Genomic DNA, 23,744 nt, shown 5'->3' with positions numbered 1-23,744 from the left:
GAAGTGAAATTTGGCGAAAAGTAATTTGGCCAAACGGAAGGATACCCTAAGAGCTAGTGAACGCCAGACCTACGTCGTTTTTATAAAAGTTGAAAGTTTGTCAGCGTATGCTCCCAATATAGGATAGAATGTTGGTGAATCATGAAGTTTGGGTCTGTCTGGCAAGGAGTTGGAACTGTCAAAACTATCTGGCTGACGTGGAAACAACTTATAATCATTGTCCAAATATCTATACTTATAATAAATCTGTAGAGAGGTCAATTCTGTACATGAAATATATCTTCAAAATAACTATCAGGGGGTGATTAGTGATCGATACTGATGCCAAAAATGCAATCAGTAAAATTTTTGTCTGTCTGTCTGTCTGTCTGTCCGTCTGTATGTTCCTTATAGAAACAAAAACTATTCGACGGATTTTGACGAAATTTGGTACAATTATTCTTCATACTCCTGGGCAGGTTATAGGATACTTAGGAATTCCCACGGGAACGGGAATTAGCGGGAAAATCCTTTTGTATGAAAAATCTAAACCGCTTAAGTTAGACACTTGAAATTTGGCATGCAGGTATCTTAGTAAACTTAAAGCTTAGTTACAATAGGATATTGCAAAATTCCCACGGAAACGGAAGTTAGCGGGAAAATCCTTTAGTATGAAAAATCTAAACCGCTTAAGTTAGAAGCTTGAAATTTGGCATGCAGGTACCTTAGTAAACTTAAAGCTTAGTTACAACAGGATATTGCAAAATTCTCACGGGAACGGGAGTTAGCGGGAAAAAACATTTGTATGAAAAAATCTAAACCGCGTAATATAGACGAAGGGGGTAAAACAGGATCCACGCGTACGAAGTCGCGGGCGGCCGCTAGTTATACATAAAAATCAGATTTTATGGTTTAACGTAAGTAGAATTACAGTCTATTTAATATACAGAAAAAGCCATCGTAAAAGTTAGGCTTACTTTATACCATAAAAGCTAATTTTTAAATAAAATATTAGGGCAATAATTAGAAATAGTTTCCTCATCAGCCAGACAGTTTTGACAGTTCCAACTCCTTGCCAGTCAGTTTTTTTAGGATAGCTGCCAAAGCCACGATGACCCAAACTTCATGATATATTGGGAGCATACGCTGACAAACTTTCAGCTTTTATAAAATAACGTAGGTCTGGCGTTCACTAGCCCTTAGTCTATTATCCTAGCCTGCTAGAACCATGCATTTATATTTAAATTTTTGAACAGAGAACGTTGTGGAAATCCTTCCAGCAGGGAACGTCATTTGGCTGAAACTAACGAATAGAGTACGTCACTTACTTGCGAATGGTGTCGGTACGCTCGTTGGACCGCTGCAAGGCACGCGCGGCCTCATCCCTAGCGCGGTCCAGCTCGCCTCCAAGCTGAGCGCACTCATGCATCTTCTCCTGCAGACGCTTCTCGTTGGCCAGCACAGACTCCTCCATCCTTATGACGTTGATCCTGGAAAAAAAATAACTGTAGTATCTTGACAAGAACTAAGAATTATCCCAATAGCAGAGACAGAGAGGGCAGTTGACACACCAGTCAACTTTTAACCGACGCTATGATCTGTCATTTAATATTATTTTATTTGGTTTTAGTTATTATGCCTGAAATTTCCTAACCAAACTGAGAACATTCTAAACTGATTTGTTATTTTCCCAACCGGACATCAAATCCGGAACCTCCGAGTCGATAGAGACCGATTTACTAACTACTGGATCAAGGAAAATGATAATGCCAACACAATAAGACGAAATTAATGCAGTATTGATGAAATATCTACAAATTACTTGCCTGGAGTTCAACAGCAAGTTTCTCAGAAGGTTCTAGTGTGCTAACAGGTTGGGTGCTGAGCAAAGATTAATCAAATAACGAAAATATTACGCGCTTTTATAATCCCCGGGAGACCACGGGGGCGTATGAGCGCGGTGACAACGTTTGAAGACATTTTAGGACTTATTAAAAATTTACTATGCAATTCTATTAGGCGTAATTCTTTCTACAGAATATTACATGAAAGTTAAAGCAATATTTGTTACTTTAAAAGTATAATTCTAAATATTATTAAATCTGAAAATTTATAAACTTACTTCAGTCTCTCAATTTCGCTCTTGAGCGCCATGTTGTTTTCAGTGAGTTGAGCGATTCTCTGTTGCAACAGCGCCATCTGTTTTTCATCTGCGCCCTTCTCCGGTGGCTTTTCTGGACCTTTCAAGCTATTGTGTAGCAGTACGTGCACCTAAGGGAAAAAGCGATAAACATTTTAGTTTAAAAATACAAAAATATTACTAATTTTTTTTATATATAAAATGTTTAGAAAATCCTGTTTATTTAAATGTTGTGGTGTTCTGAGTAATTAATTCTATGTGGCGCCGTTATTCTACCTCCATTGTGTTCGCCAATCAGGTGTTCACCTGTCAACTGCTTTAGTGCGAAGCCATGAGCATATTTAGTCACATGAAAAACAGTGTGCGTCAGAACCGCGGGTGGGGTATCATGAAATCGAATGAAACATATTCTGGTATTTAGTAGTGTTTTACTATTATTTGATAGCGAAGATAAAAATTTTAGTACTTATCTATAAACAAAATTAAACGAAAAACAAAGTTCCACCGCCAACCTGACGTCAGGATGGCGGGTGGGTAGTTGAACGGTGTACAATACTTAGAAACTGTAAATGCCAATTTTTAGTATCTCTTCATTAAATAAATAAAATAATGTTAATTCTTATCTACGCCTTTTTATTTACTTCTGAAATATATTTTTTTCAATGTCGGAAGCCATACAAAATTTTTTTTTGTTTAGTTTCAAAAGTTCTCTGATTAAAACAGCATTAAACGATAAATGAGGTGCACTGATATTTAATACATATCTACAAGTATTGCATAGTAGAGTAAAAAGATTTAGTAGTTCTACTAAATACAAGATGAAACGATTAACAAAGTCCGCCGCCGTCCATTCTGACATCAAGTTGGCGGGTGGAAATAAAACGGTGTAAAATGCATAAAAACTATAGATGTTAACTTATTATAATACTCCTTTGGTAACTACTTACATTTATTTTAAAATTATAACTTTTAACATCTTTAAATATTATTTATTTCATTATTTTTAATAACCATTCTGTGCGCCCACATGTTAAGAGTCGCGACTTAGATTAAATTATGGATTGTAATTTGTACTTAAATATGACTAACTTGTTTTGTGAGCCTTAAATAAACAAATAATAAACCCTTGTTCCACATACTTTATGGAATGAGATCTAGTTGACGGGAGGGATGATCGGGATCACATTCTTTATTAGCCATGGAACATTTCTCTCGACAGAGTAAGAGCAATGAGAATGAGAAAATGTTTTAAATTACTGCGTTTCATCTTTTTAATCTATTATTTAGGTACTTACCTACTTACTAGTAAACATTTACATAGAAGTTCCGCAATTTATAAATGTATTTAAATAAAACAACTGCTGTTTACATAATTTATTCATAATTATCTCTAAATTAACTATAATATTATTATATCCGCCAATATTCCTAACTATAATTTACAGTCTTGATAGGAATTCTCATCTGAGGACTTAGTGTGAGTTAACATCAAAGAAGATTTTAGGTCTTGAAAGTTTCCGCTAGGTTCGCTGTCATACGTTTATTGTTACTTTTGCAGTCGACATCGAATGCGTTTGTCATAAACTCACACTACGCCCCCTGCTCTGAGGAACTTCTATGTAAATGTTTACTAGTAAGTAGGTAAGTACCTAAATAATAGCTTAAAAAGATGAAACGCAGTAATTTTAAACATTTTCTCATTCTCATTGCTCTTACTCTGTTGTTTCGTACCGAAATATATTTATTAGTTTCTTAATTTTAGTTTAAGATAAAACAACACAAACTGGAAGGAATTTGCTCTTTTTCTTAATTGCATTTTTTTAATCACAAACTGGCAACATTCTTTCCAATCCTATGGAGCTAGGCTCGCGATTGCGATTGCGACGCCCCCCAGTGACGCAAGAGTTTTGAGTTCGGAAGGACGCCCGTGCGCAACAGCGGTGTGTTTTTTAATTCGGCAACCACATAAGCGTTTGTCAATTTTCCAAAATCAAGTGAATCTAATGAGTGCGGGATCCAGCCCCTATGGAACTATGGTCTTTTTCATCAATATGTGCTAATACTTCACAAGCAAACTGCATTTCGGAGATACGCCGGGCCCGGCTGAGCACGCGGCTGGCACTGTGGAAAAGAGGTTTGTTCGCCGTTTGTTTTGAAAATTTAGTATAGCTAACATATTATTTGTTGGTCCTTCGAGCCGGATTTTCATTTTCCTTCCAATTGTGTAGTTTTATCGTAATTTTAGCGTACATACGTACCACATTTTTCATTCCACGTGCGACCATCTTTGTAACGCAAAATGGCGCAATCGAAAGTGGAAAATGATTCCAAGACCTCATTAGATTCCAATAGCGAGAGTAGTAGTTCATGTGTTCAGGATATTTTCGAGCGAGATTTAATTTTAGACGATTTAAAGAGAACATTACAGTTTGCAACTACAGATATTCAAAAATTCATTTCACGTACTAAAGATTTGTCAGCTCTTCAAAGAAAGTTTAGCAAATTGCAAACTAAAGTCGAAAAGTCTCTCATTAAATCTAAATCATTCAATAAAGAGGAACAAATCAAAATTAGAAACGACTTCGACGATTCGTATTATGCAATTGTCACTCAAGTAGATAAATTAAAACAATGTCAGGAGCAGAGCAGACGAATAAGTCGTCCCTTTGCTAATTCGGAATTTTCTAGTAATGCTAAATTACCTACTTTGCCTTTGCCCAGTTTCTCTGGCGAAAGCACAGAATGGAATTCATATTTCGATTTGTTTTGTTCTCTCGTTCACCACAATACTGCCTACACGGATGCGGAAAAGTTTAGGTATTTGCTTCTTACGTTAAAAAATGAACCATTTAACCTTATAAAGTCCATTCCAATCACTGATGCTAATTATTTCGTAGCAATACAAATATTAACTTCACGTTATGAAAACAAAAGAATCATAGCTTCGAATCATCTTGATAAAATACTCAACATTCCATCTTGTAACGTAAAATCAGCGAGTGATTTACGTAACTTATTAAATACATTCCAAGAAAACATTAAACCTCTTGAAGTAATGAAGTTTCCCACCAGTGAATGGAGTTTCGTTTTGTTACACATTTTACTACGTAAAATTCCCGCATCTGTTCGTAAGCAATTCGAGTTATCATTGTGTTCACCTTCAGACATTCCAGAGGTCAACACATTCATTTCATTTTTAGAGCGTGAACTTGTCGCTGAGGAGTTTTCTAACGATAACTTCGGGCAGTCGAGTAAAATTATTAACAATAAAGGCGGTAGATTTGGCTCACAGTCTAGCTCGCGAGCGGCGCCCCCTAGCGGCAATATGGCCACCGGTCAGCGACAAGCCTTCGCGGCGAACTTCGCGCCGCAATCCTCTGACGTGCCAGGCAACACTCAGCCTAATCGGCATAGCGATAAGGCACATTGTTTGTTATGTGATGCTCAACATACGTTGACGAAATGTTCTAAGTTTTTGAATCTTTCAATAAAAGATCGATTTTCTTTTATTAAAAACAAAAGTATTTGTTACAATTGTTTACATCTCGGCCATAACGTGAGCCAATGTAAATCCAATTTTTTGTGTAGGAATTGTCAGAAGCGCCATCACACATTAATTCATTTTGACAATAATGTAAACAAAGCGTTCGATCCGAGTAGCGGTACTAATCAGTCCGTCCCGCTCCCGCTCACGGCGGAGTGTAATAATGTTGTCTCTGTTTCTACGACTGATGCCCAGCTGACTTTAACGTCAACTCGAGATAAGGAAAACGATTCTATTGTGCGTACGAGTACGGTGTTATTGTCTACGGCACTTGTCGATGTTTATATTGATGATCACAAGTTATCAACCGTGCGCTGTTTAATTGATACGGGCAGCCAGGCTACTTTCATTTCGGAAGCGTGTGCACAACGTTTAGGTATTTCACGTAGACGTGTGAACGTTCCGCAAGTTTATGGAATAAATAATAACAAACCGGTTTACCCTAAGGGAGTGGCTTCTTTCTTCATTGCGCCTAGAAATCAATCGCAACCTTCGATTCATGTTGATGCATTGATTTTGCCCAAATTAATTACAACACAAATGCCTACTTGTCAATTACCTTATACAGGGTGGTCTCATATTCAAAACTTAACTTTAGCTGATCCGAGTTTTCATACACCACAACCAGTGGAAATGCTTTTAGGTGCTGACATTATTCCGCAAATTTTATTACATAACACAATCACGGGTCTACCAGGTTCACCAATTGCTATGAATAGTATTTTTGGTTATTTATTGTTGGGTAAACTCGATTTGAATTCATCGACTGAGGTTTCTCTTCCGGTCCAGGTGTGTCACAGCTCTGTTAACGACGACTTTGACCTCCAGCGATTTTGGGAATTAGAAACAATTTCTGAACAAAAGTCTCTCACTCCTGATGAACTTTTGTGTCAATCCCTTTTTGAAAACACGCATACGCGTAATGAGTGTGGGCGATACGTGGTCGCTCTTCCCTTCAAACCTGACGCACCGCCCCTCGGCGAGTCGCGGGAAATTGCTGTTTCTAGATTTCGTAAATTAGAGTACAAACTCGAGCGCAATTCGCAGCTCAAACATGATTATCACGCGTGCCTCCAGGAGTACTTAGAGCTCGGCCACATGGAGCCCGTCGATAGTCCAGCAGCTGCAGGTGGTAACTATTATATACCGCACCACGCCGTGGTCAAAGAATCTAGTGAAACCACCAAAACCAGAGTAGTTTACGACGCAGGCTCTAAGACTACAAACGGTTTTTCTCTAAACGACAATTTGTTAATTGGTCCAAAGCTTCATTTAGATATTGTTGACGTGTTATTAAAATTTCGCATTCATTTAATTGCTTTCACAGCTGATATCAAACAAATGTATCGTAACATTATGATTCGTGAATCGGATAGGGATTTTCAGCGTATAGTGTGGCGCACCTCGCCCGAGGAGCCCCTACGCGATTACAGACTTTGCACTGTGACCTTTGGAGTTAGCTCATCGCCCTATCTTGCTCTTCGCACCATTCAGCAGCTCGCTCATGACGAGGCCGCACGCTTCCCGCGCGCATCGCAGGTCCTCATGCGCGACGTATTTGTAGACGATGTCGTATCGGGTGAAAGTGATGAGTCACGGGCTCTCGCCCTACAACAAGAGTTGATAGGTATTTGTCAATCCGCAGGTTTTGAGTTGCACAAGTGGCATAGTAATTCTCCCGCCTTACTTCTCGGTTCTCAACCGACAGTTTCTCATGGTGAGCGGTGCGAAAATGTGCCCTTCGCACACATGGAGAATGACTCATCCACTAAGGTCCTAGGTATGCAGTGGGACCCGAACTTAGATACTTTTGGTTTCAGTGTGAAAAGTTACTCTGAAAAATGTACAAAGAGGTCCATTCTTTCAGAAATTGCACGTATTTACGACCCTCTCGGTCTTTTATCTCCAGTGACTTTATTTGCAAAACATTTAATTCAATTATTGTGGATTTCTTCTGTGGACTGGGACGAAACCCCACCACAAGACATAGTCGATTCGTGGGCCAGCTTTACAAGTCAGCTTCCACTATTATCTAAAATTAGCTTTCCGCGTCATGTTTTCCCTCAAAATTGTAAATTACAGCTTCACGGCTTTTCAGACGCCTCCGAAAAGGCATACGCAGCATGTGTTTATCTCCGCGCGCAGCGCGAGGATGGTAGTGTGTGCGTGTCCTTATTGTTAGCGAAAACACGCGCCGCGCCTACGCGTCGTGTATCTATTCCCCGTCTCGAACTGATGGGAGGTGTTTTGTTATCACAACTTATTAAAAAGGTGTTACAAAATTATAGTGATAAAATACAAAGTGATCAAATTTATACTTGGTCGGATTCAAGTATTGTTTTAGCATGGTTGCGTTCACCGCCCCATGAATGGAAAACATTCGTTTCAAACCGTACTACGGAGATATTGAATATTGTCCCCGCGGATTGTTGGCGGCACGTCCCGTCGGCCGACAACCCCGCGGACGCTGCTTCGCGCGGCATGTTACCCGCTGCTTTCTTGCACCATGAGATGTGGTTTCATGGGCCTCGCTGGTTGAGCGAGGATGAAAGTATGTGGCCTGTTCCAAAGCCTGTTCTTCCTACTGATGAAGAAAAGCGTAATGTTGTGTTGTGTTCGAGTACTTCTACTCCAAACGAGGACGTAGAAATTATTTCACGTTTTTCTTCACTCGGTAGACTTGTTCGTGTTACGGCTTTGATATTTCGTTTCTATCACAAGTGTAGAAAGGTCAATATTTCTAGTTCAAAACACATTACTGTGTCAGAGTATAATTTCGCTTTGAATCGACTTATACGAGTTGTTCAACATTCAGTTTTCAATGATGATATTTTGAAGATTTGTAATGGGCAATCACCATCAAATCAATTAAAACGTCTTAATCCTTTTATAGATTCAAACAAGTTGCTTCGCGTTGGCGGTAGAATTCATAAATCGCTTTTATCTTTTGAGTCAAAACATCAATTGATTTTACCTAAAAAACATTCTTTAACTTATTTACTGATTGACTTTATTCACGTTTCAAACTTGCACAGTGGGGCTCAAAGCACCCAATATACACTTTTACAAAAGTATTGGATATTATCAAGTCGTGACGTCATCCGCCAACGCATTCATCGATGCGTCCGTTGTGTTCGTGCGCGCCCCGCGCACACGCAGCCGTCAATGGGTTTGTTGCCCGTAGCTCGCTTGCGACCGGCCAGACCATTCATAAAAACTTCGGTAGATTTCAAGGGGAAGTTCCTACCATTATCTGTATATTATTAGACTAAGTTACGAAAATAAATTTATTATTATTTTTCGCAATTTTGTTTATCTCAGCACGGGGCTGGTGTGTTTTAAAACCATTTACGGGCATTGCCAAGTATATGGTCTCTTAAGTCATTGTTTGTGATAGCTCTGAAGAGATTGTCGGTTCATCCTGAAGAAATCGGCGCACTATACGGCATGTATTTAAAATTGCTGCTTTTTGCATTGTAATATATGTATGTTCTGGGAGTTCTAATAGGCTGATGCTGCGGTGCAGGTGTCTAGGGATTACTCCAGTACTAGAGAGCACCAGTGGCACAATATATACTTTATCTAGCTTCCATATCCTTTGTATCTCATCTTTCAATTCGGAATATTTGTGAATTTTATCTGTTATGGATCTTTTTAAGTTGTGTGTGTTAGGGACGGCTATATCTATTAGGTAAGCAATTTTATTATTTTTGTCAACTACGGTGATGTCTGGTCTATTACAGTATATGGTTTTGTCGGTTAATATGGCGCGGTCAAAATATATCTTGTGACTGGGGCTCTCCAGAACGGCTTTAGGTGTGTATTGATAGTACGGTTCTACTTTAGGAGGCAATAATTTGTATTTAATGGCAAGTTTTTGATGGACATAGTGTGCAATTTGATTGTGTCGGTGTGTATAATCATTCTGAGTTAAAACTGGACATGCGTTAATTATATGCTGGATGGTTTCTGGTTGTCTATGGCATTTCCTACATCTATCATCTAGTGCATTTGGGTCTTTAATTATGAATTTTCTATAATTTTTGGTATTTACTACTTGGTCCTGGATTGAAATTAAGAAGCCTTCTGTTTCGGGGAACAAGTATCCTAATTTAAGCCATTTATTTGATGCTACGGGATCTACATGCGGCTGTTCTAGATCTTGAAGATGTCTGCCATGAAGTTGTTTTTGACGCCATGTGTTTAGCTTCTCCTTAGTGCTGTGCTCTTCTGAATTAAAAGTCATCTCTCTCTGTTTTAAATTCAAGGGTGTCATGTTGTCGTCTAGCTCTATCACAGCTTGGTGTATAAGACTGTTGGTTTTACTGTAGAAAAATTTACGAATATTGCTAAGCTGGCCTTCCCACAGAACTTTCAAATCAATCAGTCCTCTGCCTCCTTTTTCTCGTTTCATGGTCATTCTTTCAATAGCTGATTTGGGGTGTAGATATTTATGCTTTGTAAGGGTGGTTCTTGTTTTTATTTGTAAGTTTGATATGTCCGTATTGGTCCATTTTATTACAGCAAAAGAATAGGTAAGTACAGGTATAGCGTAAGTATTTAAGGCTTTAAACAGGTTTTTGGAATGTAAGTGTTTTCTGCATAGTATATTGACGCGTCTTAGGTATTCTGCTATTAGATCTTGTTTTATTTGCGTGTGATTTATATATTTATTTTGTTTTATGCCTAAATATTTGTAAGTATCATTAATGTCCATAGATTTGATATGTATTTCTTCATCAATGTTGTAATCACCAGCCAGTATTTTACCTTTATGTATATGTAATGTTTTGCATTTATCAAGACCGAACTTCATATTTATATCTTTGCTAAAGTTTGTTGTTATTGTTAATAAATTTTCCATATCTTTAGATGATTTACCATATAATTTTATATCGTCCATGTACATTAAATGTGTTACTGTAGCATTATTAGTTAATTTGTATCCATTTTTAGACTGATTAAGTAAATTTGAAAGCGGGTTAAGTGCAAGGCAGAACCACAGAGGACTTAAAGAGTCTCCCTGGAAAATGCCACTACTAATATGGATCTCGTCTGTGGTAATTTTTGTATTCTCAGTTGACAAGGATAACGTCGTTTTCCATTTAGTCATGGCGTCCTCCAGGAATGTAATAATTGTTGGGTTTATTTTATAAATCTGTAGAACTCTTATTAGCCATGAGTGAGGTATACTATCAAAAGCCTTTTTATAATCAATGTACGTTAAATGTAAATTTCTATTGTGTCTATGAGCGTGTTTCAATATGGTTGAGTCAATAATTAATTGTTCCTTACAGCCCTTATGGCTCTGCCTGCATCCTTTCTGTTCTTCGGCTAGTATATTGTTTGCCTCTATATGTGAATTAATTTTGTTAGTTATGCATGACGTGATAAGCTTGTATAAAGTTGGTAAGCAGGTAATTGGTCTATATTGTGATGGGTTTTGTGTATCTGAGCTCTTCGGTAGCATATGAGTTATACCCTTAGTCATAAATTCTGGAAAATCTTCTTCACCTTTTATGATTCCTGTACACTTCTCAGCAAGTACATCGTGTAGGAAAGCAAGTTTTTTATACCAAAAATTTTGGACCCAATCTATCCCTGCAGCTTTCCAGTTTTTCATTTTTCTCGTTACGTCCTCAATATCTTCCCTAGTTATGTCCGCAAACTCCATTTCATCAATACTTTCCCATTTTTTCTCCTCATCCTTTATCCATTCCGCTTCCTCGTTATGTACTTCTTGCTTCTCCCATAGATCCCCCCAGTAATTTTTAAGATCTTCTTTGTCCGGTATTGGTGTTTGTCTATTGTTATCATTTGTGCTTGTAAGTTGCCTATAGAATCCTTTTTCGTTATTCACAAACAGTTTGTTGTCATTCTTCCTCTTGAGCGCTTTTAAATAGCGAGCTAGCCTATGTGCTTTAAGGGCCAGTTTTTGTTTGAGTGTATCTAAAACATCCTGTGGTGTAGTGTTATTACCTTCATGCGATGAATGTATTTTATTTTTGTTGAGAATAAGTTTAACCTCGCGAACTATTTTAGCGGATCTGTTATTGTTAATGATGTACTGACTTAGTCTTCCTATATCTACTCTTAAAGTGGCGATATCTTTTTCCAGTCTTATTTGCCATGGTTGTTTCTCAGATTTTGTGTGCCGTTTATTACTATCTCTGTCTTCATTTATCCTGTATCCTAATTGTTTTCCTATTACCATAGCTGTACAGTAAATTAGTGTGTGTATATCAGATATAGTAGCATTTGTACTCAAAAACATTTTAAGAATGTTTTTATTAAAGAGGTGGACCAGTTGGTACAGTTGTTTATTCTCCCTAAGCCTCGGGAGTCTTGGTCTAGCTTCTGGATCTATTTCAGCATACAGTTCAAGAGTTTCCTTAAGTTTTTCTGTTAGTTCCGCTTCTAGTTTTGTTGGTATTACTTGGTCAGTGTGGTTTGTGTTATCTGTTTCTAGTGTGTGTTGCGACTGAGAGTGTTGAGTTAATATAGGAAGTGATATTTCTGATTGTGTACCTAATGTTTCCGTGGTGCTGTCATTTAAAGTAGTTTCTGATTGTGTAGTATTAAGTGTAAAGTTTGGAGAAGTATATTGTGGGTCAAAATTTTGCGTTTGGAGGTTTTCGCATGCTTTTAACTCTTCTGCGACTTCAGCTTTTATGATGTTAAGCCTATCACTACAGATGTACTTGTTTGCTAAGATTAGTCTTCGTTGATCAGCTATCCTTTGCTCTGATAAGTGTGATAAATGTGGGAAGTTGTTTATAAAAGCCAGGTGAAGTGGTTGTCTATATGCAGTTTTATTTGTATCTATTTGAGTTATTTTAAAATATTCTCTGATGATATACTCATTTTGTTCGTTAGTCCATCTTAAACGCGTTTGTGGCGTAGCTGTAATTGTATGTTTATCAGAATATGATGTGGAAGTTGTAGGAATATTTGGGTTGTGAAAGGTTGGGATTGAAGTATTTTGTAATTCTGATTTGACTTGGTTGTATATCCGTTGTACAGATTCCTGTGGTATTAACTTTTTTGTTACTATTGCTCTTCTTTGATCCCCAATTCTTTGCCGAGATACGTCGTTCATTTCAGGAAACTTTTTAATAAATTGTTCATGCAGTGGTCCAAGGTACCCTTTGATGTCAGTTTCTAATTTGGTCAGTAGTAAGTAATTGCGTAGGATGAATTCATTCATATCAGGACTCCATCTCCTACGCGTTTTTTGGCTGTAGGCGGTTATTATTATTATTATTATTTCGCAGGTCCATTTTACGTTCGGGCAAATAAGGTTCGTAACGCTAAAATAGTTAAATGTTATGTAGCAGTCTTCGTATGTATGAGCGTTAAGGCTATACATTTAGAGATCGTTTCGGAGCTTTCCACAGAAGCGTTTTTAGCTACACTTAGGCGTTTTGTTTCGCGACGCGGTTTGTGTACCGATATTTATTCAGACTGTGGAAAGAATTTCGTGGGATGCGATAGGTATCTTACGGAATTGTATAGTTTCTTGCGTAATGACGTAGTACAAACTACGCTCAATTCAAAGGTTCTTGGTCAAGGCATCACTTGGCACTTTCAACCCCCATACGCTAGTCATTTTGGTGGACTATTCGAAGCGGGTGTTAAAAGCTTTAAGCATCATTTTCATCGTGTTGTCGGCACACGAACTTTGACATATGACGAGATGCATAAGCTCTTATGTCAAATAGAGGCGATTCTCAATTCGCGCCCACTTTGTGTTTTAAGTGCAGACTCAAGGGATCCTCTCCCTTTGACTCCATCACATTTTTTAATAGGTGAGCCCTTAACGTCAATTCCTGACATTTCTTTAGTGGATGAGAATCCTAGCCGCTTAGTAAGATGGCGTCTCATCCAACAGTCCACTCAACATTTTTGGAAGAGATGGAGTCTTGAGTATTTACATCATATTCAACAAGCAACCAAGTGGTTTAGTAATCGCGGTGCCCCGATACGTGAGGGCATGATTGTGGTGTTACGCGAAGACAACGTTCCTCCCTTGCAGTGGAGACTTGCGCGTGTTCACGCCTTACACCCAGGTCCTGACGGGATCTGTCGGGTCGTTACTTTACAAATTGGACAGTCGTTCTTCAAACGAGCTGTTGTTAAGATTTGTCCTCTTCCTGTTGAGTAGGGAGTAGGTACGTTTTGCATCTAAGTAAAGCTAGAGTAGTTTTAGGTTTATAGTTAGGTTTCACTCTACAAATAGCTTAGATATTTGTAAGTTTGTTATCATAGGTTTAGTCGTGTTAAAAGATACTCGGTACTTTTAAGGTGAGCGGTATGTTTCGTACCGAAATATATTTATTAGTTTCTTAATTTTAGTTTAAGATAAAACAACACAAACTGAAGGGAATTTGCTCTTTTTCTTAATTGCATTTTTTTAATCACAAACTGGCAACATTCTTTCCAATCCTATGGAGCTAGGCTCGCGATTGCGATTGCGACGCCCCCCAGTGACGCAAGAGTTTTGAGTTCGGAAGGACGCCCGTGCGCAACAGCGGTGTGTTCTTTAATTCGGCAACCACATAAGCGTTTGTCAATTTTCCAAAATCAAGTGAATCTAATGAGTGCGGGATCCAGCCCCTATGGAACTATGGTCTTTTTCATCAATATGTGCTAATACTTCACAAGCAAACTGCATTTCGGAGATACGCCGGGCCCGGCTGAGCACGCGGCTGGCACTGTGGAAAAGAGGTTTGTTCGCCGTTTGTTTTGAAAATTTAGTATAGCTAACATCTGTCGAGAGAAATGTTCCATGGCTAATAAAGAATGTGATCCCGATCATCCTTCCCGTCAACTAGATCTCATTCCATAAAGTATGTGGAACAAGGGTTTATTATTTATTTATTTAGGCTCACAAAACAAGTTAGTCATATTTAAATACAAATTACAATCCATAATTTAATCTAAGCCGCGACTCTTAACATGTGGGCGCACAGAATGGTTATTAAAAATAATGAAATAAATAATATTTAAAGATGTTAAAAGTTATAATTTTAAAATAAATGTAAGTAGTTACCAAAGGACTATTAAATAAGTTAACATCTATAGTCTTTATGCATTTTACACCGTTTTATTTCCACCCGCCAACTTGATGTCAGAATGGACGGCGGCGGACTTTGTTAATCGTTTCATCTTGTATTTAGTAGAACTACTAAATATTTTTACTCTACTATGCAATACTTGTAGATATGTATTAAATATCAGTGCACCTCATTTATCGTTTAATGCTGTTTTAATCAGAGAACTTTTGAAACTAAACAAAAAAAAATTTTGTATGGCTTCCGACATTGAAAAAAATATATTTCAGAAGTAAATAAAAAGGCGTAGATAAGAATTAACATTATTCTATTTATTTAATGAAGAGATACTAAAAATTGGCATTTACAGTTTCTAAGTATTGTACACCGTTCAACTACCCACCCGCCATCCTGACGTGCGTCAGGTTGGCGGTGGAACTTTGTTTTTCGTTTAATTTTGTTTATAGATAAGTACTAAAATTTTTATCTTCGCTATCAAATAATAGTAAAACACTACTAAATACTAGAATATGTTTCATTCGATTTCATGATACCCCACCCGCGGTTCTGACGCACACTGAAAAACATTCTGCGCGTGTATGTATAGCTAAGACTTCAGTTCTTAGAAAGCTCCGATAAATAATTCCATGTAGCTACGAACATCAAATATCAACATTCTGTCGCCAACCTAAAGATTACACGTGATTTGCTTTCACGGACCTTCATCGGGCTGTGACATTATGATACGGGCACGTGCTTTGCTTATCGTAAAATGTGCATGTGGATTGAGTGATCCTTGCTTCAATCTTAACAAAAATCGAGGAAGTTTTACTTAAAATATGTTAAAACATTGCGATGAAGTTTAAAAATTTGTTAAACCTAAGATAAAAATGTTATGGCCACTAAATAGGAGCACTCATACCGCACGCTTTAAGAAAACGTCAACATGTTATTTTCAGAAAATAAAGCCTTTCCACTTCTTTTTATAGTATTGAAAAATTGTTAAGAATATGTTAAAACTATTAACAAATTCAGAAATTCCTTGCACGTCCCGTTCCAAAGTTATGACGATTATTTAGGATCACTCACACCGCACACGGGCCGTACGAGTGCTCTTCAAAATAATGACTTTTTATTAATAAATACGTTTTATTTCTGTTGGGAAATGTGTGCAAACTGACGAGCGAATTTGTTAAAGAATAAGTGTGACAAAACTTAAAAGCTGAAGGAAGAAATTAACCTTTATTCTTTCCTCCAATATGCCGTGTGAGTGATCCTTACTTTTACCTCTATCTGCTCATATGTAGTTCGTAGGCAGACTGAGATAGTATCTAAAATTGTTAATTGTTTTTAACAATTATTTGGCATATATTTTGCTTTTATTAAGGTCATAATTTAAGAAATATCAGGCTTAGATGATTCCTAAAGGAAAATGTTGATTAGGGTACGTATGATTTTTTATTTTGAGAGACTGTTTCGATTCATCAGAAGTTTTCCTAAGGACGTTTTATCAAAAATAATCCTAAAGGAATTATTTGAAAAAATCTGCTACTAGCAGCATTTTTTCAATTTGGTGGCGCCCGCGGAGACAATAGGAGGTCGCAAAGTTGAAATTCGTAAAGAGCACATCGAAATCTATACATTTCTAGATGCCTGCCGTGTGTAACCTGTACTTATAAACCTACATCCTTAATTTTATATGCAGCCTTTCTACATTGTTTATCATGCCATATAGCATGACATAAAGAAAATTACATCAAAAACATAAAAAGTCATGAAAGTCTAACATGAAAGGACATTGTCAGAAACCGCCTAAAAAACCGCCCAAAAACATTAACCCATCATAATTATTTTCTATTTTTTTAAATACATTAAGCACCCTTTCATTCTAATGGACACTTAAGCATTGAAAAATTAAATAAATAAGTCTTTTAACGTTTATTCTATAATACTATTACAACTTCCGGACGTTTTGGTGCGTGGCATGGTCTAAAACCTATCAAGTTCCATAATTTTTGCCGATAAAATCTGTACGAGGCATTACCGTACTTTATTGCTGGGAGTCCATGTATAGTGATGTTCCTGCGGCCATCATAGACAATAAAATATCGATTTTGAAAATAAAATAAATCGATTAAACTGCTTTGAAGACTAGATTTGCGTTAAAAGCTAAAAAGATATTGACAGTTTGACACTATTACAAGAAGATATCTAAAGTGTCCAACTGGTCGAAGGTCGTAAATAAAATAAAAATAATTAGGACCATAAACTGATATTCATGGTATCATAACTGTAAAAGTGTCAGAATCCGATGTTGAATCCAATGCCAGTTGAAGTGTGAGAAACATATATTATTTTTTTTTTATGTGACAGGAGGCAAATGAGCAGACGGATCACCTGATATCAACCTAGTATAGTTGCCAGTCTCTCATAATCTATGCCAATGAGGGTTTTCGCGATTGAAAAATCCGCCAGATGGCAATACGTAGACGTGAGGTCCAAATGCTGCATGATTGGTTATTTTTGACATGACATTGACAGATATCCACCAATCATGCAGCATTTGGACCTCGCGTCTACGTATTGCCATCTCGCGGATTTTTCAATCGCGAAAACCCTCATTCATAGCACATGTATAATAATAGACCAAATGAACTTTTATAGATTGTGAAAGAGAAGATAAAGATTTTATTATTTTATTAAAATCTTGCCACGAGGTAGTTTTTCAGTAGAAACCAGGATTGGATAATCGCTACAGGCAAGTATCAGAACATTTTATAAATATTTTTAATCGATTATATCCATGTGAATCGTTTTAATAAATTGTCATTTTACTTTTTCAATTAAAACTTTTTCAATCCCTAGTCTTGTCAAACTGTCATAATGTCAACAAATTATAAATGTCACGTCAGTTGACTCAATTTCAGTCTTCTGTGCGTTTATTGTATTTTTATTTCAATGAAATAGTGCTAAAGGGTTAGTACTAAAACTGAAAGCCTTTTTTCAGAAAGAAAACCAATGTGGTGCCCTTATTATTCATGCTGTTTGAAAGTTACAAGTCAGTGATACAGAGTTGCCGACATTATAACTCCGTAGTGATACCATACCAAAGAAGAAGTTTTCCTAAACACTTGTGTTGTTTTTATATGTGATCGAATAAAAAGGATTAATTCTACTGCTCAAATGGAATAACTTATCCCAAGAGACCGAATATAAAAAAAACCTCTCCATAGAAATTATCACCATCACGAGGATGTGAATTTTTTTGAGAATTTGATATTGGTCCTGTAAGAAAAGTAGTTGTATTTCAGTAGTAGAATCAACCCTTCTTGTTTCATCAGCAAGAGTAACTATAAAAACGCCCTGTAGGTAGGTATTATTAAGCTGAAGAGTTTGTTTAGTGTCAAAGACTGTCACACAGTGTAACTTAAATTGGCATATTATGATAATGAACATAAAAACTTAAATAAATATTTATGTTAATATTTTTTCTATTTATTTATTTTCCCAAAGCTTCACAGTGACAGCTGAAACAGCAATACTGTTAACAAAACAGTAAAACTAAACTTGGAACAAACTGTTACAAATATGAGGGGTTTAATATTTTACAAATTAAAATAAAACCGCATGTTGCTTTACTTTCTCGTATAGGTAATAAATGTAATTAATGGCTAGATTATTAATGTTACTTTGTTACCCTCAATAGTGAGGAAATCTTATAAAATGGTAACCCTGATTTTTATTGTCATTCAAGTGCTCTTTCTTCGCATAGGCTTCTGTGATTTGGCCAAGGGCCACACACATTGCGATAACATTATGCGACATTGATTTGACAGCAGCGGAGTGAAGTCTTGCGACTATGCAAAATGATACCCTGTAATCGTAGCGCATACAGACATAGACGGGGCGGGGCACATAGCTCGTAGAGCTGATGGCCGCTGGGGCAGGAAAGTTCTTGAGTGGCGACCACGAGCCGAAAGACGTAGCGTGGGCAGGCCTCCCACTAGGTGGACCGACGATCTGGTGAAGGTCGCGGGAGGTGCCTGTATGCGAGCGGTGCAGGATCGGTCTTCGTGGAAATCCTTGGGGGAGGCCTTTGTCCAGCAGTGGACGTCTTTTCGGCTGAAACGAACGAACGAACGATACGTATTACCACTATTTACCAGACATTACTATTTATTGCATTCTCGCCGGATTACACGTAGGAGCACGCGCGTAACAGCTTCGGCCTTGCATTATTATAAGATCTTGTTCCGCCCTTTTACGAACTTCCTCCGTGAGGATATCCCCGCCGAATTCTATGATGAACCTATCAAAAGTCATATTCTGCAATGTCAACCCACCACAAGGTGGACCGACGACCTGATAAAGGTAGCGGGAAGGCGCTGGATGCAGGCCGCTACCAACCGTGCGATGTGGAAGTCATTGGGGGAGGCCTATGTTCAGTAGTGGACGTCCTGTGGCTGAAATGATGATGATGATGAAGAAATGAATGAAAATGACAAATCTTCGAACGTGTATAATACCGTGCCAAAGTAATCATATAATTTTGGCACCTTAATAACTATTGCCGTTTTTGTTGTAAAGATCATGCAGCGCTACTTGCGGATATTATTGGAAAGAAAACTATGTGGGCTCTAGATCTGAAGCCGCTTTAACGAACACGAAGTGCTCATACAATGCGGCGTATTTTCTTCCAGTCTTTAGTCAGGACTTTAGTCGAATTAAAACCCCGGTTGAACGTGATATAGCCGCACTAGAATACGATGCTTTTTTGCATAATCGCAAGACTTCGTTCCGGTGTCGACCGAATGTTATCATGATGTATGTGGCCCAGGGGTTACCGTAGCCGCTAAGGTTTGAAACTTCTTGCTTAAAATATTGTAGTCTTTGGCATAGACTACGATGGTAGTCATGGAGATAGGAGTTTGTTATCTCGTGTCAGATGTAAATGGTGAAAAGAAAACTCATGATTCGTGGTATTTTTATGTAATATGTAGGTATTTTATAAAAGTGGAACCCCGAGTGATCTCCAAAACCCATTCTATTATTATATACGATTCGGCTTCGATATCTATAATACAATAGGAGTTTATTTCATGTGTCAGATGACAAGGGTGGAAACAACCTACGATTCATGTTGTTTATTTACGTGCAATATGTGGGCATATTGTAAAAGTGGAATGCCGAGTTGTATTTCTAAAACTTGTTCTATTATTTTATACTATTTGGCTGCGACTCGGCGTGACGACAATACAAAACATTTTTCGCGAATCGGTGTTCATACATTCACACAATACATTAGACGCCATGTTGTCATAAACGACATATTATAAAATCGCTGTGATTTAATATTCTTAATCATTAATTTTATGGCAAGTGTCCATCAGGAATCATTGTTCTTACACACAGAATCGTATTATTTCGCTTTCGGGTAGTAATATGTCAAAATTGTTGGTTCTTTAGGCGAACAATGTATGGAGAACGAACATTGTCCTTTGTTTTATTCATTTACATGTGAGATTTAATAATATTATTTTATCGTATTTTATAGTCCAACCATCGACGACGAATCGGAACAGTCTCACAAAATAAAAAATCATACGTACCCTAATCAACATTTTCCTTTAGGAATCATCTAAGCCTGATATTTCTTAAATTATGACCTTAATAAAAGCAAAATATATGCCAAATAATTGTTAAAAACAATTAACAATTTTAGATACTATCTCAGTCTGCCTACGAACTACATATGAGCAGATAGAGGTAAAAGTAAGGATCACTCACACGGCATATTGGAGGAAAGAATAAAGGTTAATTTCTTCCTTCAGCTTTTAAGTTTTGTCACACTTATTCTTTAACAAATTCGCTCGTCAGTTTGCACACATTTCCCAACAGAAATAAAACGTATTTATTAATAAAAAGTCATTATTTTGAAGAGCACTCGTACGGCCCGTGTGCGGTGTGAGTGATCCTAAATAATCGTCATAACTTTGGAACGGGACGTGCAAGGAATTTCTGAATTTGTTAATAGTTTTAACATATTCTTAACAATTTTTCAATACTATAAAAAGAAGTGGAAAGGCTTTATTTTCTGAAATAAACATGTTGACGTTTTCTTAAAGCGTGCGGTATGAGTGCTCCTATTTATTGGCCATAACATTTTTATCTTAGGTTTAACAAATTTTTAAACTTCATCGCAATGTTTTAACATATTTTAAGTAAAACTTCCTCGATTTTTGTTAAGATTGAAGCAAGGATCACTCAATCCACATGCACATTATCGTAAATTATTTTGTCATAAACTTTTCAAGCAGGATGCTGCCTTCAGCAAACCTGGGATAGGAGCCTCATACAGTTTTCCTGCCATCCCTAAAGGTTCGGCCAAGCAACGCATGTAGCCCGCGTGCATGATGACGATGCCGATCAGACGTAAACGCAGTGATCGCCATCGCCCACACAGGATGCACGCGTTGGTTACAGAGGCATATTCAGAGTCTCGTAACGTTAGGAACGAAAGTAAAAGAATCAATGTCCGTCTCATCAAGATTGTTCCTACCTTTTCCCTGGCACAGTTCAGCTCCCTGGCCAGCTGTTCAGCGTTGTGCTCAGCGATCGCCTGCGCTTGTTGCGCATCTTTCAACCTCATCTGTGTTGCTTTCAGCAGGTCTGGGATGGGAGCTAACTCTTGAAGCTTCTCTTGGAACTTTATCTGCAGAGAGGAACGTTTCTTGTATACAATAAAGTTTGATGAAACGCCATTACACAAAGTCTGGTACCTACTGTCTTATGTTTATAATAGCGCGTCAGTAAAAAGATGCTAACCTTAACCCGTTGTATCTCAAGATTGATTTGTTCGCTTATTCTCGTATTGTCCATGTCCATCATGTCCATTTGGCGTCGCTGCTCCTCAACGAGTTGCTGAGCTTGTAAGTACTAGAACAGAATAGAAATACTTATAACTATTCCTCCCGGAAACAATATTAAATTGTCTACCAAGTTGTATAGAATGTCAGCTGTGTAATCAAAGTTTTTAAATACTGTCTCATATTTGCTCCATAATAATATAAGCAATATCAGATGTTATTAATATGGCGTGTATGAGAGATATCGCTTGTGATTTATGGATAGTATTGGACAGAATACTTACTTTGACCCTGTAGTCCTGCAACTGATCGTTTTGCTCCTTCATCAGCATCCTTAGCTCGTCGATCTCCTCCCTCGCTTCTCTGTAGCACTGCTTCAAGGCTCTCACGTTGACCTCCTGCTCGAAGGCTTGCTCCTTCGTCCCCATCAACATGTTGGTGTGAGTCGCCAGCCCTTCGAACTTCATCTCGAGCTCGCGAAGTTTGTTCTGGACCTCTCGATGTTGACATCTTTCTTTCTCTAGTTCTTCCTTCTTCTTTAGCAGTTCGGCTCGAAGCATCGCACACTGTTGAAATGTTATTGAAAAATCGTATCCCAGTCAATAACTCTTTACCTCCTCAATGTGTACGTACAATCAACGAAAATGTAGAATATACCTCCCTAGATTTAAAATTATGAAATATTAAATACAGGGTGTTACTTTGCATTCTTGCCATATTTACAGAGGTTACTATATTACTGATACTGAACACAAATCCGTAAAAAAATAATGCCCGAAAAATTTTTTTTTTTAATCTTGAGTATTTTATTTTATCGACAATCTGTTAAACACACCACACCACTAATTATCGTAACGCATGCACATCACTTGTCGGCGATGGCGATGGAAACTTTTTTACTTTTTATTGTATTTTTAAATATCTATTGCAATCTATTGTCTTTAAAATGTCTTTTTGACACTTGTAAATAACCATTGAGTTATAATGTACTACGTACTAGAGAAGACATGTCAACTAGACTGTTTCTGGCACGCAAATAGGTCCATGGACCGAAATTCAATTAGTATGTGCTCAGCGGTTGCTGTGACAACACGCTTGAGTGCAGTTTTGTTTTTTTAAATATGCCATCCTATAGACGAAAATACTGTTCAAATAACTCCAGATAGATATTAAGTAAAAATCAAGGAATGACTTTTTACCATTAAGTTGTACATTTATGCACTTTAAAACACTAATTTAATTTTAATTTGTTAATTACAAGGCGTCACCGCGGCGGCAGCCATTTTACGAAAATTTCAAAGAATAAAAATCGCAGACTTGACACTGACGCATAAATTAGTATACGAAAGGAAGGTTAAATACAGCAATAAAAAGATTTTTTTAAAGATTATAAGCACTTTGTATTGCACAAATTACTAATAGTCCCGTCCAGCCCCTTGTGTTAAGCTAAATAAGCTTGGGTTACGGGTGGGCTCACACAAATAGTCGTGCGGTATCATGGATCAAACTTGTTTGAATCTCACTGCTGTTGTTCGTATGCGACTGGTTAGTTAGTAAATCACCCTAATTATTGACACCTAGCTCACGAGATAGGCTAAAATTATAATAATTGTACAGTGTGTCTGGTCACCAGTGTCCGACCCGTTAGGGCGCAGTAATATGATCAATTTAATCGACAAATCCAGTATTAAAAAATTACAGCTATTTTAATTTTTTTAGTTTCTGAGTCCGGATGGATTCACTTATTTACCAAATCTACCGATGTACAGGACCTATGAGTATAAAAGTGATTCGTTCGACAGCTGAAAAAGTAAGCAATACGTTGTCATCAAAAGCTTCCATTTAAATTTCTTAGAAACACTTGAACGTAAAAAAATGATGCTTCTTTTTAGATTTTTCAATGTTACAAAAAACTAGAAAGTGTTACATTTTTAGATGCACTAAGTCATTACCTAAAAACTGATATACCTTGGCTTTAAATCAACTAGTCTAGGTGCTAGCTACACAGGAGATGCAGCGGTGAAAAGGAGAGGTGGGAATAGTCCCGTAACTTCTACCTCACTGCTATTATACGTGTACTCAACCACTTAGATAGTTAACAATAGAAACCAATGACTTTCTGAATGACAATTCTGGAGTGACGGCGTGGGTCATCCCTAGCT

General features: G+C 37.5%; 1 protein-coding gene across 1 annotated transcript in view; it reads right to left on the bottom strand.

The window, feature by feature from the left end:
- LOC135086781 (paramyosin-like) overlaps nucleotides 1–23,744 on the bottom strand; it is a 74,715-nt gene that overhangs the window by 5,105 nt on the left and 45,866 nt on the right. The window contains exons 16-20 of the mRNA XM_063981572.1: nucleotides 21,867–22,148; nucleotides 21,542–21,652; nucleotides 21,276–21,428; nucleotides 2,102–2,250; nucleotides 1,308–1,469 (exon numbers count right to left, since the gene is read on the bottom strand). Of these exons, the coding sequence (XP_063837642.1) occupies nucleotides 1,308–1,469; nucleotides 2,102–2,250; nucleotides 21,276–21,428; nucleotides 21,542–21,652; nucleotides 21,867–22,148 (857 nt within the window). The remainder of the gene's footprint in view (nucleotides 1–1,307; nucleotides 1,470–2,101; nucleotides 2,251–21,275; nucleotides 21,429–21,541; nucleotides 21,653–21,866; nucleotides 22,149–23,744) is intronic.

Source organism: Ostrinia nubilalis, chromosome Z (assembly GCF_963855985.1).
Source record: "Ostrinia nubilalis chromosome Z, ilOstNubi1.1, whole genome shotgun sequence".
NCBI classification, from domain to species: domain Eukaryota; kingdom Metazoa; phylum Arthropoda; class Insecta; order Lepidoptera; family Crambidae; genus Ostrinia; species Ostrinia nubilalis.
Note: the sequence above shows the minus strand (reverse complement) of the source record. Positions and strands in the feature narration are given on the sequence as shown.